Genomic DNA, 27,633 nt, shown 5'->3' with positions numbered 1-27,633 from the left:
GCTCGGGGCGGCAGGCGCCGGTAAGTTTGTCGCGATTTGTCGCGGTCCCCGCCGTGAGGCGGCCCCGGCCCTACTCTCCCCCCCGCCCCTCCCTGAGGGCGATCGCGGCCGTCCAACTTGCCCACAGAAGCCCGGCCGGCGGCGGCCGCCGCGGGACGAACAGAGGCGACAGATGCTACGGCTTTCGCTCCTCCGACATGTCCGGCACCCCTCCGGGGAGAACTTCCGACGCCCCCGTCCGAATCCGCGACCCGCCGGCTTGCAGCGAGGTCCAGCGGGATTCGCGAACTTCCCGCCGCGCTCCTCTCGGAGAGTCCCCTCAGAGCGTCCCCTCAGAGCCCCTCAGCGCGCGCGGCCCCTCAGCGCCCCCCCCGCGCGCGGCCCCTCAGCGCCCCCCCCCCCCCCCCCCCGCGCGCGGCCCCTCAGCGCACAACGGCCGCCCCGCGCGCGGCCCCTCAGACCCCCGAACAAAAGCGGCGCCGCCGCCGCCCCCCCGCTCCCCGATGGCGGCGATCCCCATCTCCCGCCTCTCTCCTCCCTTACTTGTCCAAGACGAAGTACATATCGAAGGCTCCGTGGCACGACGGCTCGCCCGCGGCCGGCACGGCGACGGCGGCCGGCGGCAGCAGCGGCAGCAGCAGCAGCAGCAGGGGCACGGCCCCCGCCATGGAGCCTGCGGGCGACGGAGAGCGGAGGCGGGCGCTGCCGTCCTGCCGCTCGCCGGAGTGGCCGCCTCTCGCCGCCGCGGATCGCCCGGGCCGGCCCGGCCCGCCCTCCTCGCGCCGCCTGGGGCGGGGGACGGGCCGGGCGGGCTCGCGCCGCCCCCGCTCGCCATGGCGGTCCCGCGCGCGGGCCCGGGCCGTGCCCCCCCCGGGAGGGACACTCGGGTTCGTGTGGCTGCCGGCATTCCCCAAATGAATTTAATGTTATGGGAAGTTGGGGGGTTGTGTGTACAAATACCTCCGGATTGTGGCGGTTTTCAACAAAAACAACAACAGAAACTGACCTCACAGGGATCTTGTGTCTCCCGTAGGCCGAGGAGGTGAATCAGACACATCGTCTGCTCCAAAAAGGATCTCGAGGTTCTTCCCTACGCAAGAGGAGATGGGGAAGTCAGAGTCAGAGTCATCCTGCCAGAGAGCTTTCCTTTCATCCGATTTCATCCCATTTCCTGCCCTCTCTGGATGGTTTCCTGAAGCCACAGTGCTCTGACCTGACATGTCCGTGTCAGAGTGCCTTCTCTGTGCAGATCCGAACACCAAGCCAAGCATCTGTGTGATGCAAGTTGGAAATTTCATGCAAGTCCGTGGACCAACAGTGATTTATGTCAGCCACAAATCTGGCTCGTGAAGTTCTTAATGTCTTAGAGCAGCGAGGCCAAAGGGTAAGCAAGCACTGTTTTACAGTCCCTGTGGAGGCACAAAACATGAAAGATTAAGGACAGAGCAGCCTGTGCTTTGCCAAAGACCCAACCAAAGGAAAGGCCGTGCAGTGCCACCTCTCCCTCTTCGCAGAGGCACATGAGACAGAAGAGCAGGCTTGCTGAGCTTCCCAAAAACAGCTGCACTCCAGCTTTCTGAGCTGCATGAGTCCTCCCCAAGCCCCGAGAGCACTCGCCTTGTCTGGGAGTATGTGTCACGTTATCCAGATGTTGGAAATCTTGCTTCAGGCACATGTGACCAACTGGTTGGAATGAGCCACTCCTGCCAGTTTGCTCTTTTCTTGTTTCCAAGTGTATGAATTCCTCTTTTAGGCTGTGGTTTCTGCTGAAGTAGCAGGTAAATCATGCCTGTTTTGCTGGAATGGCTGGATGAGAGGGAGATAGGCACAGAGGAGGTACAGGGCAATGGATCGTGGCTATCTGCTCGCGTTTGGTTTCGTTCGCACACAGGCCCAGAGGCTCCTTTCCCAGTTCCCAGAACTCATTAGCCGATGGTTGGCTCTGTCCCAGCCTCCTCCAGCATCCCAGTGCTTAGTAAACCTTGGCCCAGGGTGCCCGGCCCCAGCGGGATGGGCGTTTCTCACTGTGTGCACACAGAACCTCAGGAAAGCTGCCTCCTGGAGCTGGGCTGATATCTTCCTGATATCCAAGGAGCTGGATGGGGCATTAGCAGCTTGCCAGCACTGAGACAAAGATCGTGTTGCAGCAGCAGGAGGAGACTGCTCGTGCTCTTGACTGCATGGAGGGAACCAGGCTGGCTGCAGCCCTCTGCCACTAAGTCTCCTGCTGCCTCTGGATGTTGGTTCCACATCTGGAGAAGCAACAGGTGGCACTCGCTCCTTGACCTGTTGGTCTGGAGTGGAGCTTACAGGACCTCCTTTACACTGGTTTCTTGTGCTGTAGTATTCCCTGGTGGCTGGGACAGCAGGGAAAACAGAGGGACCGTGGGGTAACCGTCCTCGGTCACTTAAAACAGAACTCTTAAATAAATACAGCTTTAAAGTAATCCAGCACTAGAAGCAGAAGTTTTCACATGAAAGGTTGATGTGCAGATGAACACAAGTACACTGCCAAGATTTACTGCAGAGAAAGTAGTAAACAGAACAGCTTACAGCACCTTTGGGGTTATGCAGTTCTCTCCTTTGTCTCCAGCATTTGCAGATGATCTCCACACATGTTGTCATTTAACATCCACCCACTCCCACCTTTTTTTTGGCCCAAGCCAGTCGGGAAGACCTCAGGCAGGCTGTGTGAGTGCCAAACTGAACTCGGTGTGTTTCAGGAGTGAGCAGTCAGAGCGAAAAGTCACCCTCAGTGTAAGCTGGCTGTGAGCCTGGCCCAGCCTTGGGGTCCCTGGGAATGCTGCAGCAGAAAGGTGGAGTTTGGGGGGAGGAAATCCTCATTGCTGTGCTGAGGATCAGAGTCAAACAGCAGCTCGGCAGCCACACAGGCTGCCTTTTCCATACAATACAGAGGGTCAGGAAGGCTTTGTTGCTTGATATATCCAGTTCTGGTCCAGGATACCTCTGCTCAACAGCTGTGAGCCAGCCTGCTTTCTGCAGGATGCTCGACAATTGCCAAAATTTTGTCTGGGAAGAATGAAACCTGGGTGTGTCTGTATGTGCGGCTGCAGTGCTGATTAATTAAATCTCCTTTCTGACTAAGGTCCGGGATTGCTGTTCTACCAAATGCCCCAGGAGCAGCATGAAAGGGGGGAGCTGGAGGTCCTGCTCCACAGCACTGGCACCAGCCAGCACTTCCAGACGCCCTGAGCTGTGCAACCCCAAGGTCAGGTGATGCTGATGGGAACCCTTCCATTCCAGCTTAAAACTGCTTCTTTCAGAATTTGACTTAGGGCAGCTCACAGAAAAATATTTTTCTTCTCCCCTCACAGGATATGAACCACACATGGAAGTCTCATGCTTTATAAGAAGATAGAGAAACCAGAAGGACCCCATACAACATGCAGGACCTGTTTGGGAGCTGCCTCCTGAAGGATTAGGTACAAATCCTTTTTCCTTTACAGCTGTAGCCTCCTGTCTGTGCTCATCCTGTAAAGCAGTGTAGAAATGAATAAATAAAAAGGACAGCATTAAGTAACAAAGGAACTCTCATTTCCCTGTGGTGTTGCATGCATCACCCAGATGGAAACTATCTGTCCAGACAAATTTGGGAATTATGCAAGCTCAGAATTCCTGAATAACCCTTCTTTTCCAAGATCATGAAAGCATTCTCAGTACCCACTGAAAATACACGTGAAAACACAGAGGGGGAAAAAAGCCCTCAACTCTGAAAACTAGGAAACATAAAGAGTAGCAGTATGGATGAGGGAAGGTATAAATGTGGGAATACAGAGTAATGGCCCTGCTGTGTGCACACTGGCCAATTGGCTGCCCTGAGGAGCCAAGGATGATCCCTGGGATTCACTTCTGTTTCAGCAGAGGTGGAGCAGGATCCGTTATTCTTTGGTGTGGTTCTCTGCTGGCTGGTGCCCTGCCCTGGCTCAAACCACCACAGAATAAAAATAAATCCCTCTTGGCCCAGGAGAGCAAAAGAAAGCAGGACAGAAAACATGGAAGTCCTACTCTGGCCCAGGAGCTGCTGCTGGCTCAGAGCAGCACCCAGGGATCACCGGGGCTGGGAGTTTAGCACAACTCTAGAGCTGCAGTGACCCTTTTTGGTCTTGTCAGGAAACAATGGCCCAACCAGAGGAGGCAGAGGAATAGAGCAGGCAGGAATTCTGCCTGCAGAGCAGTGCCCCCCAGAAAAGGGGCAACACATTTCTGAGGCGCGTATGGAGAAAAATAATTTTTAAAAAAGCACAGGTCATGATTCCACAGCCACCCAGTTTGTGACAGTTTTATCATTAACTCCAGAGGAACAGGCTCAAACCCCCCTGTGGTGACAGAAATGTCACTTGTGCTCAGTTTGGGGTCACACTGGGTGAAAAGGGGCTGATGTTTATCCATCCAGCCTGACCCCTTTGCCGCTGCAGAGGAGAGAGAGGGCATTGTGCTGTGAAGTCCCTTGTGTCCTCCCAGGACCAGGGGAGAACGAGGAAAGAGCAACTGGGAGGATGAATGATAAAACAACTGCTTGTAGTACTGTTAGGGGGCAACTAGGTCAATATTTACAGAGGAGCAGCGGGCTGCAGCAGGACAGCACGCCCGAGCCACGGTTGGGTCAGCAGCCCAAAAAGCAGATGTGCCAATTTCCTGTCTTTGATGATGATGGGCCCTAATTACACCAGAGCTGTGGCAATGTCCTTTCTTGTGTATGACCCCTAATTTGGTTTCATGGAGTCATCTGTGCCAGGTTCTTCCGGCGTGCAAGGCTGGGCGAGTGACAGTCCCGAGAGCCATGTGCCCCACAGAGCAGCGTGCCCAAACTGCTGGCCCAGGCTTTGACCCAACACAATTCAACTGAGGGCCAACCACAAGTGTCCCTGGGATTTGGGTCTGTTCCTTGGCTTGCTTTACCTCTTGCAGGTTATCGTGCCTGCTGATGAGGAGGTGTGGGCTGGGGAGACATTCCAGGAGGGATATGGGTGCTCAGTAAACACCAGCACTTAGAGAACTTGTTTGGTTTTGGGAGGAGGAATTTTGGACTCGGCGTAAAAACCTACTCCTCTGTGTTCTTTCGCCAGGGAGATTTCTTTGCTGGCATTACTACTGGTGCTTCTTTCAGCAATTTTCCACCACTCCTTTCCATGGTTTTTGACACTTTATTTATATTTTTCTTCCCCTTTTTTCCTCTTTTTTTTTTCTCTACCCATGATTTGAGGGGTTTCCCAGTTTTGGAGTTTGCCAGTTGAGCATTTACTTTAGTTGGAACCTGCAGGTTCTGCTTTCCTTGGGTGGGGATCAGTGCTCTAGGTTGCTTCTGGGCCCACCTGCAGCTGCCAACAGCTGTTTGTTGTTCCCTAAATGTAGGTCTCTGTTTATAAGGGCTGTACTGGGAGGCTCCCCTCTTTTCCTGGGGATCACCTGGGCAGCATGCTGCTGCTGGTGGGAGAGGGTTGTGCGTGGGAGCTCAGCACAGAGTGTGGAGGTTTGCAGAGCAGCAAGAGGTAGAAATACTGTTCCCAGGACATCAGGGATGTGCAATGGGAGCTTGGTAGCTAATTGATACCTGGTTCTCCATATGCCTGGGGGAAGCAGGTGCTGTCAGGAGGAAGATATGGGACTGGACTCTGGCCTGGTGGAGCTCTGTGGAGGAAAGAGCTGAAGAAGGGGTTGGGACTGTGTAGCACCAGCAGGGGCAGATGAGGAGATGTCAGACCTTTGGTGGAGCTTCTATCATGACCTGCCTGCAGGTAAGAGCCAGGACACGGGAGAGGAGGGCTGGCTGGAGGTGGTGCTGCCATGAGAAGAGGTGGAGGCTCCAGAGTGGGGCTGGGTGGCAGCTTGTGGCACCTGGAAGTTGGGGAAGGGCTCTGTCTCTGCTTTTTGGTAGCAAGTGAGGGAAGGAGCACTGTGGAGCGAGGCTCCAGGTGTTGGGCATGCAGGGCAGAGTGGTGTGGACAGGAGAGCCCTTGGAAGGGCTCAGAGAGCTCAGAGGTTCTTGTGGCATGGCCAGCATAGGAGGGGCAGAGCCTCGGAGTGTCCCTGCTGGTCCAGGATGCCATGCAGGCACTGAGGGGGACAGATATGGACTCTCTGGGGGATAGATTGTCCTCTGTAGGCACAGAGATCCTCAGGGACAGGTGATGGGCTGGCTGCATGCCTGAGGCTGGGAGGAGGAGCAGCAGAATGCAGGGGAACTTTGTTACCAAGAAGCCAGAGCTGAGCACTGGGCAGGGCAGCCCAGAGAGGTGCAGTTGGCTCCCACAAGGGGTTTTAAGGCCTGACTAGTAAGAGCCCTGAACTTTGGCCTGGACTTGGTGTTGATCGTGCTTCGAGGAGGAGGCAGGACCATCAGAGGTACTTCCCAACCTCACTGGGGGATTTCCCTTCTTCCATGCAGATCTTGCACTCGGCTGCAGTCCTGTGTTCCACTACCTTGTGTAACGTGAGGTTACTGAAGACTTGTACACCGACCTGCAAACTCCAGCCAGACCTTCTAGAGGATGTGCTCAGCGAAACACCACATTTAGCAGGTAGGTTGAGATTTTATTGCAGTCAGCTCCTGGTTCTGCTCCTTGTCAGACTGCAGGGCAGGAAGGGTGCGTGTGGGAGTGTTTGCTGGCTGAGTCAGGGCCATGCCTGATTATTTACCAGCTGAGCCCTGCCGGTGACTCCGTGTACGTCAGCCTCACTTGCCCTGTTCGTGTGAGCTGCTCCCCCAGCTGCCTGGATGACAAATGCTTCTGTACATCGGTGTGACTGTGCTGGCCCTCAGACGGGAGTGAGGTATCTGGGATGTATCTTATCTGACTGGTGTTTACATCTGCATGACTCTGAATTATTTTTTCCTCAATTTCTCCACACTTAAGAAGTTTAACTTGTACTATATGGTGAGCTGTACTCACGTCTTACTGTCTGTCATCCAAAAGATTATCCTTTTCTCTTCCTGTGTCTGGGCAGGAAGGGTGGCTGGAGGTGGAGCAGTGTTGTCGGGATTGCAGGCTGTGTTTCCAGCAGCGGTGTTGGCAGAGCAGCAAATGCAATAGCCTATAGAGGTAGGAAGGGTCACGTCCCTTCACCCAGGGATGGGCAGGTGAAGCGGCTTGGTAAGGGCTTCATGTTTTCATGGATCAGCTTATATGTAGAAGGTGGCGTATTTGGCCTTGCTTTGTACAGCTGACATACAGTAATAGTCACAGAAAAAGAGCTGTGGTACTAAACTGTCATCCCCATGGGGCAGTATTTTAGTGTTCGGGTTGAATTCTTGTGGTCTCTTGGCTGTAAAAAAGGCTTTGTAAAGGAAATGTTTTGTTCAGCAAAGTTAAAGCAGAAGCACAATAGCTTGTGGTACCATGGTACCATAGCACAAGACATATGTAGTGAAGCACTTAGAAGAGGGAGGGGCTTCAGTCCCTGCTGAGGATGTGCGAATAAGACGTGGTTTAATTCCCCAACAAACTCATTTCCTGAGTCGGAGACGATTATGAGTCAGTGTGTGCTCACTTGGGCAACTCACCTGGTGGCACAGACAAGTGATGGTGCACAAGCCCCTCAGCAGCTCCCTACCAATCCTGTGCTGTCCCACCTGCACAGCTACTCTGAGCTGGAAATGTGGCAACTGCTCATCAACACTGCCTGTCCTTATCTGCAGAAAATAAGGAATAACCCCCATAGATCCTGTCCTATAAATCGAACTGTACTGATCACAGCTCTCATGAGCCACGTCACAAACCCCGGATGAGTGGCAGGGAAAGGCATAGATGAGTCACCAGCAGGGAGCCAGCCCCTTGCTGCCTGCCCCAGGGGAAGCTGTACACACAAACATCTGCCTGCTCTGTCCTTGTCTTGAACCACAGAAATGATCCCTGAAAGTACAGTCTAACACTTTTCCAGATGGGCAGGTGACATCACTGCACGGTGTGACACTGAATGTGCATGTCAGGAATATGTTTCAGTGGGAGCGCTGAGCAGGGCTGCTGTTGCCTCAGGAATAAACAGGAACATGGATCTGAGAGATCCAAGTCACCTACAGATTGCCAGCCAGGGTGGGCATCTGTTAACAAGGATGTGTGACCACAGCCAAGGCAACAAACCTTACTGGTTAATAGTCACTTTTCCAGTTTCACTAAGTATGAACATCAGGGGGGAAAAATACATATGAGGAGGTGTGGGGCATATTCTGTATCCTGGCAGCATGGGGAAACTGAGTGTGTACAACATCCCAAGTGTCTGGGTAATCCACCCAAACTAGCCTTCAGTTGTAACTGAAAAACAACATAAAAACAATGGGAAGTTTCTCTGGGACCTTGGCTTGGGTTTTTCCCCCGGTTCTGCCTTACAGAAACATTTGATGTCTCTGCTACTGTGTGGTGAGAGACGGTCCCCATCTCTGGCTGGAGATTTTTTGAGTGTAAGGTAGAAGGGCTCACAGCTCTGTATCTTATTTGTAAAGTTCCTAGGCTTCCTCAAATAAGATGTGTAACTAAAAACGCCAAACAGAACACTGAAAAAAAAAAACAACCAAAACCCAAACAAAACAGGCAAAAGAAAAAAAAAACAAATCAGTTTCTCAGCTGTTTTGCTGAGGGAATTTTCATTCAGCATCTTGTAGGAAGTGTTTCATGTCTTGCAGAATGAAAGTTACTGAATGTAGCTCATCAAGGCAAAACGCTGCAATATAATTTAGAAGCTCATTAGAGATCATAATCACAGTGACAGATGTTGGTGGGAAGTAGGAGCCATCACAAAGAAAAATAGGGAGCTGTTTGTCACGAGGGTGTTAGTTACATCGTTTGGGGACATCTTCTGAGATATCTAAGGGGTTTGATTATCACTTGGAGGTTTCCATCTAGGTTTCTTAGTGCATAAATCCATTGGAAAATAAGAGTAAAGCTCTCAAATACTGAAAGGACTTTTCAAGACTTTGCTTCTAAGAGCCATATATTGAAATTGTGCATAGTAACCCATGTTAGAATGGTGCATGCCTTTCTCTTAGGTGAGCTATCCATGCCACAACAGCTTCGTGGGATGCAGTGGGATGGCACCTGTGCTGCGAGGTGGTAGAATTGTGCCTGGGTAGGGAGCCATTAGAGCAGCTGGATTGTACATGTAGCTGGAGCATGGGCTTGGCAGCACATGCCCCAGATAGCGTGGCTCTAAGCAGCTGCCAAAAGGTGTTACTTGGCCTGTTACCAGGGTAAGTGTGAGGTCATCACAGACTTGGAGATGTGTGCCCTTCCTTTGTGCTACCCACTTCCTCTTGGTTGCATCATCAAGATTGAGACAGATTTTGCAGGAAATCCAACTGATCATGCACACAAGGAGGGACTCAGAAGTGAATGCCAGGATAAGAGGCGTGTGTGGCTCCTTGAGGATGGAGCAGAGGTCTGTCCACCAGGAAATCCTGGGTGGCAGGGCCGGAGTGGGGTGTGAGCCCCCATCGCCGCTGCTCCCAGGTGCTCTCTGTGCCGTCCAATTTGGGAGCGCAGAGATGGAAAAAGGCCCAGTGGCCAGTCTTGGGAGGTGGAGCTGCAGGGCCTCAGTGGTGGGAGCAGGTTAACAAAATCACCATTAGACTGTGCTGGCATGTGGGCTCGCTGGGGTATGAAGTCACCTGATGGAAGCACTGCCCAATAGTAGAAATTCCCTAGCAGAAAAACGAGATTTTGTTTCTGCAGTGCTGTTCTTCTGAGGTGTTCCATCTGCTGTACAAACACTGACTGAGCCCAGCAATGCTTCTGTGAGAGCAGCATCTCTAGTGACAGCTTCCAGCTGTCTAGCAGACAAGAGCACCCAGGTGCCATGGAAAACCAGAGAGGGAATAATAACCATCCCATTTTGCCAAGGGAGGGATGCTCATGCAAGATGGGAAGGGACCACCTAGCTGGACTGTTGGACAGCGGAATGTCCCTATGTAGGGACTGAAGAGGTGAGCAGAGAGTGTGATGTAAGATCATACGAGCAAATATAAGAGGATAACTCCAAATAGTTCGATTAATTTCACCTTTGGAACGTGGGCTAAACAATATTTCCTAAATAAGTTGCTTCTGACGATGATCTTTCAACTTCTCTGTTAGGAAAAGCTAGCAGGGCCTCCTGCAGAGGAGAGCCCAGCAGGACCACCCTGGGGCCCAGTGTGGCCGTGCCCAGGCCTGGTGCCAGCTCTCGTGGCCCTGGCAGGGCAGGAGGGGTTGCTGTGTGCCACAGGGCACAGAATGCAGCCAGAGCCCAGAGCTGGTACTGTGGCACAGATGATCTCCATAAACTGTGATGACATTAATCTAATGTATGCGTTCCCCTACGAATGTGAATAGCAACAAATACAAATCCTATGCAAATCAGGCCCTCGTGCAGTATGTGCAAATGGCTGAACATCTGAGGACTCAAATATTATATCAGAAGTTGTTCGCAGACATGCCTGTTCCAAAATTTGCTGTTACAGGGCCCTTCTGTGTTCCCATGGGAACCCTCAGGTAAGGAGATATGTGCGGCTGCTCCCCTTCAGCTAAAAGAAGTTTGTGAAGCAGAAGCTGGATTCTTCCTTTTTTTTCTGCTGTGTTCTTCCTTCTTTCCCAAGCCTGCAGCTCCTTGCAGATGCCTGGCTGCCTGGAAGGACATCCCCCAGCCTCTATGGTCTCCTTCTTGGGGGGAAAGGTGGATGTTAAGGGTTCCTCAGAAAGGGAAGTAGTACCCTCTGCCAACTGGCAAAGAACAAGCGCTGGCACAGGCTGCAGGAGAGCAATTATTCTCTCCTTCCACAAGAGCACATATTGGAAATCCCTCTCTCAGTCCTTCCCTGGCTCTCCCAGCTGTTCTTGCTGCAGCCCAGGTGCCAAAAGGGGTTCAGGTGGGTAAGTGCCCCAAAGGGGGATAGAAGCTCCTGGGGATGGTGTCTCTCAGGTGAGAAATCTTTGCCTCTCCCCACAGAAAGAAGAGGGAAGCAGAGGGCAGCTGAGAGCTTTGCCCAAGGAGGACAGAGTGAATTTACTGCCCCTGTGCCCCCATCCAGCACCACTGGGAATTCAGTTTGAAACAGGAAAAGAAAAAGGTAGGAATACGTGTGGAATGTGTGAGAACCCTAAGTGTGAAAACAGGATGTAAAAATAGTCCATGTTTTTGGGGCTTTTTTTTTTTTTTTTAAGTGTCTGGGGAAAGCTCGTGAGGTTTTCACAATGGAGCTGGATCTCGTAAAATAAGAGTGTGACGGATGTAGCAGGGTCCATAGAAACATCCCAGGAAGAACAGGGGAAAAATAATGCAGCAGCTCATGTACAGGCAGCCAGAGGTGATGCTCCAGGTAGAGGGACCAGGGTGCAGAGGTGTGGACCTCAATGAAAATAGGTAGCAGGAGAGGTGTAAGGATGTGTTATTCTAAATATAGGACTGCTCAGGTTGTTCTCTCTCCTGAAGCCATGGTTGCTGTGCAAGAAAGGGGTGGGGTTTAGGAGAGCAATGAGCCTATCGAGGGTGTTATATCCCACATGAGCACTGCTGTCCCTTAAAACAGGCCAGATTTTGTGGTGGCATGGGGAGACTGCAGATGGGAGCTGTGCATGGCCCTGGAGAGGGGCCTGTCCTATCGGGGGCGGTGGGTGTTCATGGCTCCAGAGAGGGGGTGCCTATGGAGAGAAGGAGTACTGCTGTGTTCATTAGCGTGGGTTTGGCTTTTCTCTGCCGATCTAGAGCTCACAGATGTGATGAGCAATGCAGAAGTACAACAGTACCCCTTCCAGCTTTCCCCTCACCATCCCCTCTGTGCCCTCAGCTGCTCCAACAGTTCCAGGTGAGGGCTTTCTGCTGACTTTTGTGCTGAGAGAAAATAGTCTGGTGTCTCTAACACAGTGGCAAGTTCTGTGGGAGGAGATCACATTTACTCTTGCCCTGAGCCAGCAACTACTCCATGTATAGCCCCCACTTAATGAACCCCCCCACACCTCTGCCAGCAGGTTAAAAGTTAGGGCCAGCAATCCCTGGTATGTCGATAAATCTTGGTCCTTAGCCCATTGAATCCCCAGCCTGCTCGTTCGACAGGGATTCACAAGAGGTAATACAAGACTGACCTTTGCTCTGCCATAAACGCCGGTGCACATGAACCTGCTCAATCAACGGGCTCTTTTTTTGGCTCCCTTCCCTCGGGGTAGTTTGTCTTAGCCTGTGGCTGCAGGATCAGTGCAATGTCCTGTCAGCACAGTGAGAGGCATTTGGCTTTCCCTGTCCCCTCCTTTGTCAGCCCCGTCAGGTGGTTTTCCCAGGGCTGTCCCCAGCTTTTTGACCCTGTTGGACTGTTTTTCCCTCTCCCCATGACTTCTTATCTTTCAAAATACTCCGTGATTGCTGTAGCATTGATTTTTACTGCAGTAAGGGAAAAATGTGGCTTTTTTTTTAATAGCCAGATTGTATGTTTGTTTGTTCTTTTATTTTTGGCTTCTTAGGAGCTTTTTGCCACTTTTCACTTTCTAATTGTCTCTTTTTCTAATCCTGGCACTTGGACTCAAAGCCAACGTTTCTTATGGCAACTCTTTATCACCTGCTGGCTAGAACAGAATAGGAAGAAACTGCTCTGGCTGAAGGACCTGTGAAAGTAGGAAAACATAAAGGCTTATTTTAAGGTTTTCTTTTGTGAAATAGAATAGAAAAAACCCCAAGTGTTTCTATATGAAAGACCTGGCTGCATGCAGAGCTCTGGCTTAAGCTTTTTAACAGAGTATTTCTGTAGCTTCAGAGGAGCAAAGTGAGTGGGATCCCGGTTTCTGTTGCAGAAGGAAAAATCTACCCAAAAGGAGGTACTTGAGCACCCAGATGGTTTGCAGTGGGGGCTGGCAGGAGATAGGAAGTAATGAGCAGGTCTGATGTGCACAGGTAGAAAGTCAAGCAGAGGCTGTGCTGGGAACGAGATGCCCATGAGGGAGGTTGTGCTTGCTGAAATGGGATGCTGCAGTGTAAGACTGGCAAAGAAAGGAGCAGCGGTCCTTGATCTCTTGGGAAAAAGGCATCTGTGTGTCTTGAATAATGCTGTCATATCTGGACATGGCTGAATTTTTTCAGGTCCTTGTAGAGATTTTGCTGGGAAGGTGTTCAGCAAGTCATGGGTTTGCTGGTTTTAACAGTGTCAATTACAAAAGCAATAGACTGAAAATGCAAATGTTTCTCGGAGGCATTCCTATTTGTCCTTTCCTCCTGAGGTTTGCCTGGTTTTTTGGTGTCACTCAGAGCCATGGGATGCTGAACACTGGCCCTGGTGGTGTACAACAGTACCACTTGCAAGGTGGGAGGGAGCTGCAGAGCAACTCGTGAACATGTTTGATCACTCCCAGAATTTCAGTCTCCTTGTACACTGATAAACCGAAAGACAGAGGCAATGGTGGCAACAGGGAATGTTAAAATGTTTGTTGTGAATGGCAAGGCTGAATGTTAAACAGCAACATTTTGAAATCCTTCATCACAGCAAGATCCCAGGCGGAGATGACAGGCTCTCTGCGGATGAGAGGAGCACCCGGAGTAGCGCTGCCAGAGATGGTTAATGGGATTGGGTGTTGATTCCTGTTTACGTGCCGGTGCTGGCTCTGGTAGGAGGGCTCCTGCCTTCCCAAGTGGGGTCTGAAGCCTTAGTGGTGCACAGTGCTGCCTGTGAGCTCTGTGCACTGCCCTGACACTCTGGCCTCAGTGCTGCCGGCCTCTCTGGGGACAAGCCCCCAGCCACGGACCAAATCCGTTGTCGCTGGCCACTGGCAGAGCCTTGGCTCACTGGGACTGATCCCAGCCCAGGTCAGAGTTTGGCATCTGCTGTCCACCTTGGACCACGTGTCTGAAATCATCTGTTTCCTCCACAACTATTGTTTCCTAGGGCCTGTTCCCAAAAGCTTTGTCAGCCTGCTTGATTTGCATCAGCCTGTGAGCGGGGCCAACCCACCCGTGTTCCCCAGGAGGTTATTCCTGGCCGAACAGCCTTCACTCTGCACAACTGATCTGGTTAAATGCACTTCCCTTCCTTGCTTTCATTCCACTAGTTAGAATGGGCACTCTCAGGCTGCTGAGATAAGGTCTGTCTTTGTTCTGATGTGAGACTGTTTTGTAGGTACACAGTCACCCCAAAGGTGTATCCTTGAAAATAGACAAAATGCCTTTTCTAAATTGCAACTTAAATTGATTTTGATAGAGAGGATGGCGGAATCATATACAGAAGAAAAAAAAAATCTTTTAAAATGAGAACTGAAGCAAATATAGTTTAGTAGTATACTCGTTACAGAATGAACAGCATATTGTATGTGCTGTGTTAGAGGTATGTTATGAATAACAAAAGCACTGGAGCATTTACATATTTGTTTTCAGAAATCCTGGCAGTTGGATTTCACTATTCTGTGCCTCTTTGCCAGAATCACTAAACAGTGGTACATATGGCTTCTGAAGTACCATATGCCGTGGAAAACGTTAGCTGATGCCTATACTGATGCGACACGCTATAGTCTTTATTTAGATTTTTTTGCAGTTTTGAACAAAGAATATTAGATCATGCAAAACATTGTGCAAGCAGTATGGAGTAGTACATAGAGGAAAACATAATGCATTGCGCCCAGAGAAAAGCCAGCTAAGAAAAGGGGAAGAAAGGGTGGTGTTGGGAATTAGAATGTGCACGTGCCAAGAAATGCATGAAAGGATGGGACATGGCTTTGTGCAGCCGAGGCAGGAGGTTTTTCAGTGCTTGAAGCAAAGAGTCAAGAGCCAGAGCTCTGTGGACACGCAGGTTTTGAATCAAGCCCCCGTTCTAAGAGATGCTCCCTGTTCCAAAAAGCACTTGGGCTTAAATTTAAGTACGTGCTTGAAATCCTTGGAGAGCAAAGGAAACACGTGCATGAGTGCTCTCCTACAAAAACCCTCCTCATAGGAGCAGCAATAACTGTGCTCTCTCCTGCTTCATTGTCTGAAAATAGTGACAATGAATACGAGTCATGTGAGAAACACCTTGAAAACGGAATGAAACAAAGTTTCCAACGCAGTAACCACAAAGCCCAACCCAGAATTAGAAATTAATTCAGGCTTTTGTGTTGACAGGAGCTTTTAAAGCACGTTTTTCCCCTCTGTTCTGCCAGCCCTTACCATTGCTGCCCTCACATCGCTGATGTCAGTGGCAGTGCCAAACCCTGAAGGGAGCCTGCTGCCGGGGCTGTCAGGAGCAGCCGAAGGAGGAGGTGGCCCTGAGGGGAAGGAGAGTAGGGAGGTGTTTGCCACCACCATGTCTCCCCTCCGGAGCAGCGCCCCGCTTTCCCCTTTCCCCTCTCTTCTGGCTCCTCTGTGTGCAGACCACTGCCCCATGAACACTTAATAGGCTTAACTTTAAGCACCAGAGTAGATCCAATGGGATTACTCATGTATTTAAGTGAAGGTATAATGTTTGGAGAGGGGGGAGAAGCATCACATCTCTGCCTCTTGATTTGGTTTCTGCTCTTAAAGCCACCCAGTTCCAGTGTCTGAGGATAGAAGGTTGTGGGATTCACAGAGTCCCTGCCAGGAGTGTGTTGGTGTGTGTGGTACAGCAAGTGTCAAACCACGTTAAGTAGGAAATTGGGGAAATATAATTTGCAGACATGACTTGATTGAGGCCAACCAACTAATCAGAACAGAGACAAACCCAGTGCAGAAACAGAAGGTGGATAAGGCTCAGCCCGGAATGCAGCCGGAGCAGAACGACTTCCCGGGGAGGTGGGAGCAGAAGCAACGGGCTCACAGCTGAGCTGTGCCGCAGATGGCTGGGCAGGGGATGGCGGGGGAGCCACTGCCTGTGGGAACAGTGTCCCATCAGCCTTGGGCAGAGCACGTGTGGTGTTGGAGATGGGCACCACCACGGAACAGTGTGCTGGCCCGGGGGGGGGGACAAGTGGCTGCAGGGCTCTTAGGGGGCTTCAGGAAGGTATATGTGGGGATTTAATAGGACAGGTAATCGCAGAGAGACCAGTGCTGGGGGAAAAACCTGTAATTCCCTGCCTGGCTGAAAGAAGCAGGAAGAGCACTGCGAGCTGCTGGTGGTCTTTGACAGCATGAGCAAAAGTAGTGGAAGATTTAAGATACTGAGGCTGTCACAGGAATTATCTGAGAGGCAAAGACTGCGTGCATGTGTAGGTAGCATCTCACATTTTATGAACCACTACTTAAGTGAATGGAGGTAAACAGAAATAGAAGTCGGAGTGGAAGCTGAAGGAAGGCAGGGCTGAGGGGAGCTTTTACTGAGCACTTATTTGAGGTTGCTTCACAGGTTCACTGGAAACCAAATAGTGGCTCAAATTTAAACCTCATTAGGTGGTTGTAAATTTATTAAAGCAACAAGAGGGGAAGATTAACATCTTTACATCCATCTCATCTCAAGGTGTTTTAATTCCTTCGTAGGAACAAGGACCTTCACAGGGCCTGTGAGCAGAGGAAAATAGAGCCTCTCTTCCCAGAGATTGATGTTCGCAGCAGTGCCAAACAGGTGTTCCTTCCCTCCACCTCTGGCTACCACATCACTCTCAGAAGAGCATGGTGAGTGCCCCGCCTGCCCCAGGTTTGCAGCTGCCCCTCTGGGCTGTGAACCAAGCTGTCATGACCAGCACTGAGCCCACTACGTCACGAGCAGGGCAGCTGTCCAGGCTGCAGCAGGTAGACCCCCAGAGGGGAGGGACACCTGAGCCAGCCTGACCATCAAGCAGATCAGCACACCTCCTTCCCCTGGCCTGGGTGGTTTTTCTGGCTGCCCTGGCATTAGTCTCCCCAGGCTGGTGTGTGTGTCCTTCGCATGGGCACAGCGAGGTTATTTGCTGCATTAGCCTCATTACCTTTCCTTTCCAAAAAGCATCCACCACTGTCTGATCTGCGGTTTGGAAAGGGGTTCTCGCTTTCCCCTCCCAAACCTCGGCTCACCAGCACATCTCCCGTGTGCTGCAATTATTAAATGACATTTCACAACTTCATCTCCTCTCCTGCTACATCTGCTTGCTGCTCCCATGTCCAACCCCGCTCACATCCCAAACATCTAAATGCATTGTTTCCTCTGTTTCTCCTGCCAGCATGGAAAGAAGCCATTCCTGAAGCAGGATTGCCTTTGAGCTGGCAGCAGATGAGTGACTGGCATTGGGCAGCACTGCTGAGGCTCTGGCAGGCCGTTTAGCAGAGAACCTTGGCTAATGAATGTCATCCACACCTAACAGATGTGCCACTGCCTGCCATGCCAGATTTTTGACATAATACAGGGCTGCTGGACATGATGGTGCTTGGGAAAAGCCACGGAGTGACTTGTGCCTACAACGCAGCGTTCAGTCCCACTCGTGCTCTGCGAGAGAAACCAAACCTGCGGGAGGGAGGGAAGCACATCCATGTCTCTCACTCCTCACCCCTGGTTTTATCGGTGCGTAAATCTTATTTGTGTTGTTCTCCCTCACGTGCCAGGGGTTCTTAAATGAAAAACCCACCACCCTTTTTCTTTTGTCCCCTGTGCTTCTAGCTCTGGCTCCTGCTGGTCTCTCCAGGCTCCTGCCGTGCCGGGGGATGGGGGGCCGAGCAGGGGGCTCAATGCCTCTCGGGAGCCGGGATGGCTGCGGGCAGGTGCCTGGCACCTGCATCTCGCCGTCGGCAGCATCCCGGGCTTCGTCTTTCCTCTCCTGCCCTCCATCGGAGGGAAGCAGCATGCGCCGAGTAGAGCGTGGAGACAGGGGGACACGGCCCCCCCGGGCACCCCGAACTGAGCTCCCGGGACTCCCCCTCCCACCCTGCCCGGCGGGGGAGCAGGGACGGGGCCGCCTCCTAATCCCGGCGTAATCCCGGAGAGCGGCAGCAGCGCGGGCGGCCGCTAATCCCGTCCCTCCGCCGCTAATCCCGCCCGGTGTCCGTGGGTCCCTGTCCGTGTCCCCGCGGGCTGGGGGCGATGTCCACGCCCCAGGCCGTGCGGTGGGAGCCCCGTTCGAACACCCGTCTCTCAGAGGACCAGCCAACTCGGTCATTAATCCGCTAATTGCCCGGCGGGCGGGAGCGCAGGAAGGGGCGGGGGCCGTCCTTCGCCGGGCGCTCCCCGCCCTGGGCTCCTGCAACCCCCCCGGGGCTCTTGCAGCCCCCGGTCCGTCACCCTCCCGCCGCCCCCTCCCCGCGTCCCTTTTGGGGTGACACCGTTGCTGCTTTTTTTCTGTACAGCCGGGAGCGGCGCCGACGGGGGAGCGGTGAGTCCCCCGCGCTGGAGGAGGGGTCCCGCCAAACACCCTCCGGGGGGGCAGCCTGGCGGCCAGGGAGGCTGCGGGAGGCGTCCTTCATGACGGGGAGCTCCGAGAGAGCGTGGGGGGGTCCTTCCCTCCCAGCCGGCTGGAAAACAAGTTAAGCGCTGCGTGGCCGGGCCGGGATGAGGCCGGGGGAGGCGCGGGGGTGTCGGTCCCGGGGATATCGTACCCCGATCAGGAACGCTCCGGCTCGCTGGCTGCGTGAGCTCGGGCGCCGATGCACCGTGTAACGCAGGTCGCTTTGCCGTGCTCCCCGTTTTTTCCCTCGGCCTCTTTATCTTTCAATTGCAAAGCAATTAAAGGTCTGTACGAATCTGCGAGCATCCCTCCCCGCGGGGCCCTCTGATGCCCGCTGTATTGCCCTTTAGATGCCTCTTCCTTTTTTTGTTTTACGATTGTTGTATCAATATAATGCTTCCTTTCTTCCTCTGTCTCTATAGATACAGATATACAAGGCAAACCAAAGGTTTCGGCTGCTATTCAGTGCCTCCTCATTTGTCCTGGAGCCGTAACAGTGGTGCCCTTTCTCTTCTGGCTGCTTTTCCCTGCTTCTGGAGCAGCAGTTATGGGAGAAGCAGATGGCTACTGATTGGGTGAGCTTTGTGGCTTTAATACTGAATACTTTATGGAAAAGGACTTTATCATGCTTGGTTGGTCAGAGGAACAACGGGATGAGATTTATGACTACAGAAAATAAATCTTTTTAAGTTTCAGGCTCCTTCACACACCCCACGTCAAGTTGCTGTTGCAGAGCCAGATCTGAAATCCTCAGCATCTTTCTTTTTTCCCTCCCCCCGGCCCCGTCTGTCTGTCCTTTCACAGCTCTCCCCACCCCCTCTGTGCCAGGGTTTAGCAAACCTTTGCAAACTTTAGGGACTATCACTCACTGGAGCATCAGAGGCCTTTACAGCCCCCAGGCAGTGCAGAAAAACGCCATCCCCAGATGGGGAACATCCACCTGACAGTCGGATCAGCTTGGGCAGCCAGCTCCTGCCAGGGCTTGTCCATGTGTAACTCGGACAGCGGCCACCCAGGGTCTGGTGGGGAGCTGTGAGTGACATCCTCGTAGACCCGACAGCACGGAGGCCGTGACGCCACCAGAGAGACATCCAGGCCACATCTCTTTGCCGAGCTCAGGTCTCCTGAAGGAAAGGGAGCCCAGCACTGCCTGACCCCACTGCACCCCACGCTGGGTAGTGCTGGGCCGGGGGCTGTGGGACTGTATCCCCAGGGACAGCCCTCTGCAACGCCCCCCAACTGCAGTGTGTCCCCCATCAGCTTGTGGCTTCTGCCTGGCCTCATGCCAAAGCATGACCAGGGGCCATGCTGTGGGGTGGGCTCTGCCCCAGTGTGGGATGCTAGTGGTGGCATACGGGGACAGGAAGGCCCGAGGGTGTACAGGAGGCAGAAGCAGATTTCAGTCATGCAGGGGTTCCCCCCTTTCACTTCTCTCCCTTTTTTGTCCCTCGTAGCCTATCATGTCCTCTATCAGGCTGTTAAACATTTGAAGGAAGGTGAAGCTAGGTGAAAGCTTTCCAGGTTTTAAACCTTGGTGCTGCTGCTGTTAGGCCAAGTAAGGAGGAGAAGCAGAAAGCTGAGAAAATAATTTTGGGACAGAAAGTCAGCAGTGATATGGGGCTATGTATGAGCCATTTAACCAGCCACCTGTATTATATTCAATGGTCTGGGTTTTGGTCAGCTATAAAAAAATGTCTGTGACCCTTTGGTGAATACACAAATTAATATTTCTCACTAGACTCTGCGCTTGCTCGGAAGGAAGTACAGGGGAAGTTCAAGCATCAGCAGGGCTGAAGAAACAGCCAAGGTGCCCGTGGTGTCTGAATCGCGAGAAAGCAGGTGGGGAAGGTATATGGGGTCTCACTGGGGTTCCTGGGGAGCAGGAGCACTTGCTCCTTGGGGTGAGCCATAGGTGAAGCTGATGTCTGGCCCTTTTTAAGGATTTGTGTTTTGTGGCGTGGCAGTGACTTGACCTGGGAGTCCCAGGCACCACATCAGTGAGGTGCAGCTGAAGGGAATAGGGAATAGGAAGGGACAGGGACCACAGGCGTGTTTGGGAGCTGAGCTGGAAACAGGTCAGGACATTGCTGATGTGCCTCAGCCCTGGTGAGGGCCTGGTGGTAGGGACATATCCATCGGGTTGTGGGGCTGAGGATTCCCGGTGGGATCCATGTGCTGCTTGGCAGGATTACTGGTGAGGGAAGCACAATGCTCTGTACGCCGTATGCTGGTCTGCAGCGTGGTGGTGACACCGCTGGCACCCTGGCATAGGGCTTCCCCAGAAAAGGCACCGTTTGTGAGCCTAGTGGCATGCAGAAAGGATGGTTTGTTGTTTAGCTGAGGCCCCCGGTTTATTTCCACTACAGAGGCCTGTCTATCTCTGGGGAAGGGAACCGTTCTGTCTGCATTTCTCCAGGCACTAGGAAAGCTTGTGGCTCTGCGTTTGGTTTCGAGTGGCTTTTCCATTCCACCTGGTGTGGCTCCCCCTGGGACCACAGCTGGCCCTTTTTCTGGCAGCAGTGGGCAGAGAGGGCAGCAAGGCAACTTTGGGCATCCCTTCCTGCCTCCTCCCCATGGTCCCCTGGCATGGTGGGAGCGAGTGTGGCTGGGCTCATGCACTTCTGGGAACTTGTGTATTCTCTCAGTGATTTTATTTTACAGGTGACTTTATATCAGTCACCTGGGAGCTGACTCTCAGCTGTGTATGTGTCTCCTCAGAGGAGTAAGCAAGCATCCGTAGGCCTGATGCATGTCACAACTCAGGAAGCATTTCCCAAGGGATGCAGTAGTGTTTCTGAGCGCAGGTTGAGCAGCCTCCTTGGCCCCTTTCCTCTCGTCTTTCTGGGAGAAGCCCAGGGAGGAAAGAGAAGGCTGACGCTGCTGAGGAGCAGGTGCTCTTGTCCCTTGCAGCCATCCCCCCAGCCGGGGAGCAGAGGACCCTGGGCCGCCCCCCTGGGGCTGGATGCCGCGTGTCCGTGGGAATCAGGTTCGCCAGCCCGACCCCTTCCAGGTCCCCGTCCTGCCCGGCTGCTCCCGGGGCCTCCCCTTGCCCGGGAGCCGGTTGTACCGTGCCGGTGCCATTACCAGGGGCTCGTCGGGGCTGGGGCTGCGCTTTTGCGGGGCTGAGAGCAGCGGGGAGCAGCGAGGGGTTGCCGGCTGCCGGCGTCTGTGGGAAGGCGGCCGGAGCTCCTCGGCCCGGGTCGCCCTTAGCTCTCTGCGAGAGGTTTTTCTGGAAGAAGAAGCGGATAGAAAATGCATGGATGTACCGAGATAGGAGCGTGTGGCAGCCGGGAGGCGGCGGGCAGCAGTCGCACGGCCCCACAGGGTGACACCGCACCCGCCGGCCGCGCGGCTGGGGCTGGATCGGGCCCGGCGCACCTGGGCCGTGTCCCCCAAAAATCCCGGTGCGGCTTTTTAGTGAGGCCGGGGGAGCGCCGCCGGCACCGGACTCTGCGGGGCGTCGGGCTTTGCGGATTTGCGGTGGGCGCTCCCGGCTGGAGCACCTCGCAGCAGAAACTCCAAAGGAAAGAGCTCGCGTCCATCCCATTGCTGTTCTGCAGGGCGAGGGACGCCGTTCCCTGGGATCCACTTTTTTTAGGGTGGCATCCGAGGCTGGATAAATGCTCAGAAATGCCGACGCGGTCCTTTCCAGTCACGGGGAATTTCGGTAGCTGAGATCATGCCGAAGCGATTTCGAGATCGTTTATGTGCCGTGGTGTCTCTTAAAATTCTCGCGAATAAAAATAACGCGTAGGTTTTCTTTCCCCCTACTAACGACAGTCATTCGGACAATTTATATCTCACAGCGAGAGCTGCAGCCTCAAAAGAAAAAAAAAAAAAAAAAGACAAACAAAAAAAAAAGAAAGATGAATAGGAAAAAAAAAAATCCCCACATTTGAAGCAGGAATTGAGATTCAAATTTTTAGATTCCCATATTTTTAATGTTATGACAATCTCCGTTTTAGGAGACGCTGCGTTTTGTCGAATTAATAAGATAAATGTTGAAAGCATATTATATGCAGCCTTTAATCCTAATGCAAGGAAAATCGTAATTATGGGGAGGATAAGTGAATTTGAGAGCCAAACATCAGCCCACTCTCTGATTGCAAACCTCGCTCCGTTCGCCCTGGAAAACGCTTTGTCTCTCCTTTTGTTTAGTTTAAAGAAAGGCTTTAAATTCCATTTTTTTTAAATCTGTTTTGTGCCTGAAATGACGGCGAAAAGGGAGGGACCGGTAAACACTTTTCCGTGCGGTGACCCTCTTATTTCGGCATAGAGCATCTGCAGGTGCTTCTGCTCCCCGAATCTGTGCGCGTGTCGGTGAATGTGGAAGCCCCGCGTGTGCGGGGGTGCGAGCCCGCGGCCGCCCCACGCTCTGGAAAGGCGAGGAATGGGCGGGGGGCTCCAGCCAGGTGTCCCCCGCTCCAGTGGGGACCGGGCTCCGGCGGGGAGCGCGGGGCTGCCCGCTGCCGGTTCCCCGCACGCCGGGCCTCCGCCGGGCGCCGACAGCGCGGGAGGGCCGCTCCGCGGACCGGGGCACGGGCATGGCACGGGCATCCCCGCCCGCCTCCGTCCTGCCGAGGAGGGCTTTTACTGCGTGTCCGAGATGCTCCTATAAGGCAGGTGCAGGGGCAAAGCGGGCGGGCGCCGCCGGGATCCCGGCGCCGGGCGGAGCGGCCGTCGGGCCCCCCCGTTCCCCGCCCCACACCCCTGCCGGGCCGGAGCGGAGCGGCGGCCCCAAACCCGCCCGCTGCCCCGGGAGAGAGCCGTGGGCGGGGGCGCGCCCCTGTTCCCCATCCCCTTCGCCGCAGGTGCCCGGTGGCAGCGGGGCCAGGTGAGGGGCGGGCGGGCGGGCGGCGAGCGGGCAGCCCCGAAGGGGTTAACGGGAGGGACGTGGGCTGTCACGCGTCATTGGGCAGATTATGTGCAGCAAACAAAAAGTGTGTGTCTGCGTGCCAGCCCCTCACTGCACCGGGTCCGTCTGCACCGCGCGCCTCCCGCTCCGCCGCCCGCCCGGCCCGGCCCGGCATGGAGCGGCGCTGAGAGCCCGGGGCAGCCAGCCCGGAGCCGCCTTTGTGCCACTGTCGGGGCGAGGATTATCCCCACCGTCCCTGGTGAGTACCGGCGGAGGGGCCCCGCCGCCCCCCGCGCCTCGCCGCCCCGGAGCGGGAACAATGCCGGGGATGGCCGTGCTGCCGGCGGCCCTGCCCGGGGTGCGGGGCCCTGCCCGAGCTGTGGAGCCCGGCGGCGGAGCCTCCGGGAGCGGCCCCGGCGCCGCCCGGCCCGGACAAAGGGCGGCCGGGGGAGATAGCGCCGCGGGGCCGCGGGCGGTCCGGGCGACCGGGGGGATGCGGCGCCGCGGGGATCCGTACGGGGCCCACCGGCGCCGGGGGGAAAGTTCGGCGGGGGCCGCTCGGTGTCGGTGGTTTCGTTTGGCGAAATCATCCCTTCGGGGAAGGGATGCGCCGGGCAGCGGCGGAACGGGGAGGGCGGCGGGGAGGCGGCCAGAGCCCCCTGTCCGCGGCCCTCGTTCTCGGGGAGGGCCCGGGACCCCCCGCCGCCCCCGCCGCCGCTCCAGGGGGCGAAGTTCCCGGGGTGGCGGGGATCCGGTTTTACCCCGAAATCGAGGGACCGGCGGCTCGGCGGGGCCGTGTCCGGTGCGAGCGGCGGCGGCCGTCAGCAGGCGCACCGGGAGCAGCACCGGTCTTTTCCCGAGCCAGCCCCAAATGACGGATTTCGATGCCAGATGGGGCGGGGAGAGGCAGCCGTGCGCTAATCGGGTCGGGAAGGGCGAGGGCACCGCAGCCGGGCGCGATGCTCCCTCCCCGGCCCCGCTCCCTGCCCGCTGTCCGCGCCCCACCAGCTGCCCGCCGCCCGGATCCCTCCCTCCGTACCGCACGGCAGCCGGGGCTCTCCCTGCACCATAAATAAGCGTGTCGAGGTAAAAATAATTACCTCTGCTTGCTGCTTTTAATTAAAGTCTCGGAGGGAAAGTGCTGGATTATGGTAATGAGCAGCCATACGTTCCCCTTGTCGCGCGGAGCGGGAGGTGAGCTGACACGCAATCGGCGACAATGACAAGCCACTGGAACCCACCCGCTCCCCCGGCGCAGATCGCAGCCCGGCCCGGCTCCGGGGGTTACCGGAGATCCTCCGCCGCCGCTCGGTGCCCGGCGCCCGCTCGGGACAGGACCCGGCCGGCGGGACTCCCGGGTCTCTGCCCGGAGCCGGCTCCGCCGCGACCGCTGAAACAGTATATCATCGCGGCAGCGTCCCTGCACTTTGCCTCCGCTCGCAGCTCCTCGCCTGCTTTATTTTTGTTTATTTCAGACCGGAGAAACTGCTCGCCTACCTATTTTTTTTTTTAATTTTTTTGGATTTTTTCTTGATTTTTTTATTTAACAATTCAAGTTAATTTTAATTTGTTTTCCGGCGCATCCCGGTGCACCGCTGAGCGGGACCTGCTGCGGTAACGGCCCTGCTCTGTCCCTCTCTCTGTCCGCAGGGATGGAGGACGCCGGCGTCCAGCGGGGAATATGGGACGGGGACGCAAAGACGGTCCAGCAGTGCTTGACTGACATTTTCACCAGCGTTTACACCACCTGCGACATCCCGGAAAATGCCATTTTCGGCCCCTGCGTCCTGAGCCACACGTCCCTCTACGACAGCATCGCCTTTATCGCCCTCAAGTCCACCGATAAGCGCACCGTCCCCTACATATTCCGGGTAAGAGCCGCTCGTCTCCGGGCTCAGCCGCTCGCCACGTCGGCCGGTGCCCGAGAGCGTCCCCGCCGCGGAGCGCAGCTCGGCCGGGGGACCCCCCGCCGCCGGGAGGCTGTCCCCGAGGGCAGAGCCGCGCCACCGCTCCTCCTGCTGCTGCCCGTCCCCGTCCCGTCGGTCGGTCGGTCGGTCTGTCGGTCTGGTGGATTAACGTGGGGTTTCAGGTGGACACGTCGGCGGCGAACGGCTCGTCCGAGGGGCTGATGTGGCTGCGGCTGGTGCAGTCGGCCCGGGAACGGGAGGAGCAGAACCTGGAGGCCTACATCAAGAGCGGGCAGCTCTTCTACCGCTCTCTGCGCCGCATCGCTAAGGACGAGGAGCTGCTGGTGTGGTACGGGAAGGAGCTCACCGAGCTGCTGCTGCTCGGACCGGCCCGGGCCCCTGCCCGCACTAACGGTGAGTGCCCCGCGCGGCCGCCGGGGGGTTCGGGGTCGGTTGTCGGCTTTGGGGACCCCGCGCCCCTGTTCCCCGAGCTCTCCGGGGATACCACGTCAGCGGCCCCGGCTGACGGTGCTCCCTCCCGCCGCAGGCTCGCCGCCCTTCGCCTGCCCCGAATGCAGCCAGCGCTTCCAGTTCGAGCTGCCCTTCGCCGCACACCTCCGGTTCCGCTGCCCCAAGAGGCTGCACGGCCCCGACACCGGCCCCGCCGCCGAGGCTGCCGGCGGCAAGGACGTCGCCGGCAAGGAGCAGGAGCCCGGCAAATTCGGGAAGCCCGGCGGGCCGCCGCACCACCCCTTTCCCGGTCCCGACGGCGGCCCCACCGCCAGCACCAAGCCCTCCACGGACTTCCACAACCTGGCGCGGGAGCTGGAGAATTCCCGCGGCGGGCGCGGCGGGTCCCCGGGGCGGCCGACGCCTGGCGAGGGCGGCCCCGAGGCGGCGGCCGGGAAGGCGAAGAGGCGGTTCCCCGATGAGGAGGATCGCGGGCCCGGCGCGGCGCGGGGCCGCTTCCCGGCGGAGCGGCCGGGGCTGCCGGCGGCGCCCAAGGAGGAGCCGGGCTGCGCCCCGCAGCAGCAGTACCGCGCCGCCGGCTCATACTGCGGGCTGGAGGAGGGCGGCCGCCTCTTCGCGCCGCCCAGCCCGGAGACAGGGGAGGCCAAGCGCAGCGCCTTCGTGGAGGTGAAGAAGGCGGCCCGCGGCCCCGAGCCCGACGGCGGCCCCGAGGAAGGCCCGGAGCGCGGCTCCCCGGGGGCGGGCGGCGCGGAGCCGGGGCTGTGCCCCCGCGGCGGCGCGGGGGGCCCGCTGGCCGCCCGCCTGGACGGCGGCAGCCCGGCGCGGGGCAGCGCCTTCAGCACGGTGCCGCAGCTCGGGGCCGGCCCCGGCGGGCCCGGCGGCGGCGCGGCCGAGGAGCGGAAAAGCGCCTTCTCGCAGCCCGCCCGCTCCTTCCCGCACGTCCCGCCGCTGGTGCTGGGCCCGAAGCTGGGCGGGCTGGGCGAGCCCTGCCCCGACGGCGCCGCCGCCCCCGCCCGCCTGTACACCGCCGAGGCGCTGGCCGCCAAGCTGCCGGGCGGCGGGGAGGCGGCGGGCGGCGGCGGGGGCGGCGGCGGGGGGCTGCCCAAGCAGAGCCCCTTCCTCTACACCACGGCCTTCTGGCCCAAGAGCTCGGCGGCGGCAGCGGTGGCGGCGGCGGCGGCGGGGCCGCTGCAGCTGCAGCTGCCGTCGGCGCTGACGCTGCTGCCGCCGTCGTTCACCTCGCTGTGCCTGCCGGCCCAGAACTGGTGCGCCAAGTGTAACGCGTCCTTCCGCATGACCTCGGACCTGGTCTACCACATGCGCTCACACCACAAGAAGGAATACGCGCTGGAGCCCCTCGTCAAGCGCCGCCGCGAGGAGAAGCTCAAGTGCCCCATCTGCAATGAGTCCTTCCGCGAGCGCCACCACCTCTCCCGCCACATGACCTCCCACAACTAGCGGGGACCCCCCCGGCTCTGGGGACTCGCCCGGGACCCCCGCCCGGGGACCCCCGCGCTGCCCGCAGCTCCCGCCCTTCCCCTTCGATGCACGCGTTTCCACTGTCTGGGGAGGGGCGGGGAGGGCAGAGGTAGAGGAGGAGGAAAAAAAAGAAGAAACAGAAGAAGAAGAAGAAGAAGAAGAAGAAGAAGAAAAAAGAAGGTAAAAAAAAAAAGAAAAAGAAAAAAGAGAAGCACCGTGAAAAAGAGGAAAAAAATCAAATGACTTAAAAAATACATTTTTTAAAATGTCATATATTGCAACATATTGATGCATTTGTCATACGTTTCTACTTAAATTATTAAGCACTTATGGTTTAGATGTAATAATAATTCTATGTCAGGGTAAATTTTTATTTTGGATATGAAGCTAAGGGCGGGGGGGGCGCGGCGGGGCCGGCGGGTGGCGGGCCGGGGTCCTGCATGCACCGGGCGCTCCCCCTGCCCGGCCCCGCCGCCCGCGCCCCTTCCCCCCGAGTGTCACTGGTGCCCGTGGAATGGAGTCTCGGTAGTTCCGTGTTATCTTCCCTTTCCCGTTTGGGTTTTGTTTTTTTTTTCCTCGACCTTCTGGAAAAGATTTATTAAACTTTATAGTTTATCCGGGTATGTTGGATGCTTTGACAATAAATGACTTTATTTTCTTCAAA

At 55.8% G+C, this 27,633-nt stretch overlaps 2 protein-coding genes across 12 annotated transcripts in view; one reads left to right on the top strand and one right to left on the bottom strand.

Moving 5' to 3' along the window:
• The window catches only part of ANTXR2 (ANTXR cell adhesion molecule 2), a 79,533-nt gene extending 78,769 nt beyond the window's left edge, over window positions 1–764 (bottom strand). Inside the window, exon 1 of one of the 5 annotated variants that reach the window (XM_064651311.1) lies at window positions 544–764. In XM_064651311.1, coding sequence (XP_064507381.1) covers window positions 544–668 — 125 coding nt within the window. In that variant the 5' untranslated portion in view covers window positions 669–764. The remainder of the gene's footprint in view (window positions 1–543) is intronic. The other 4 variants (XM_064651310.1, XM_064651312.1, XM_064651316.1 and 1 more) reach the window with 4 other exon arrangements.
• Window positions 765–891: 127 nt separating this feature from the next.
• Window positions 892–27,633, top strand: PRDM8 (PR/SET domain 8). 7 transcript variants are annotated; one of them, XM_064651304.1, is made up of 13 exons: window positions 892–1,384; window positions 3,107–3,229; window positions 3,336–3,443; window positions 6,407–6,543; window positions 6,971–7,061; window positions 10,933–11,053; window positions 16,384–16,518; window positions 17,043–17,380; window positions 18,680–18,832; window positions 19,996–20,096; window positions 24,763–24,983; window positions 25,202–25,433; window positions 25,567–27,633. In XM_064651304.1, the coding sequence occupies exons 8-13, from the start codon at window positions 17,349–17,351 to the stop codon at window positions 26,946–26,948; spliced, it is 2,121 nt and encodes a 706-aa protein (XP_064507374.1). In that variant the 5' UTR covers window positions 892–1,384; window positions 3,107–3,229; window positions 3,336–3,443; window positions 6,407–6,543; window positions 6,971–7,061; window positions 10,933–11,053; window positions 16,384–16,518; window positions 17,043–17,348; the 3' UTR covers window positions 26,949–27,633. The 7 variants fall into 7 exon arrangements, with proteins under 7 accessions (XP_064507374.1, XP_064507373.1, XP_064507372.1 ...); XM_064651303.1 differs by having other exon boundaries at window positions 892–2,691; XM_064651302.1 differs by having other exon boundaries at window positions 892–2,757.

The sequence above is a fragment of the Pseudopipra pipra genome, chromosome 4, assembly GCF_036250125.1.
Source record: "Pseudopipra pipra isolate bDixPip1 chromosome 4, bDixPip1.hap1, whole genome shotgun sequence".
NCBI lineage: Eukaryota > Metazoa > Chordata > Aves > Passeriformes > Pipridae > Pseudopipra > Pseudopipra pipra.
This window is presented reverse-complemented; position numbering and strand designations above follow the sequence as displayed.

Coding starts and splice junctions, on each gene's coding strand:
- PRDM8 (XM_064651304.1), top strand. CDS start 17,349: ATGTCTCTCACTCCTCACCCCTGGTTTTATCG. Junction 17,381..18,679: donor CCTCACCCCTGGTTTTATCG/GTGCGTAAATCT, acceptor CTGTCTCTATAG/ATACAGATATACAAGGCAAA. Junction 18,833..19,995: donor AGCAGATGGCTACTGATTGG/GTGAGCTTTGTG, acceptor ATTTCTCACTAG/ACTCTGCGCTTGCTCGGAAG.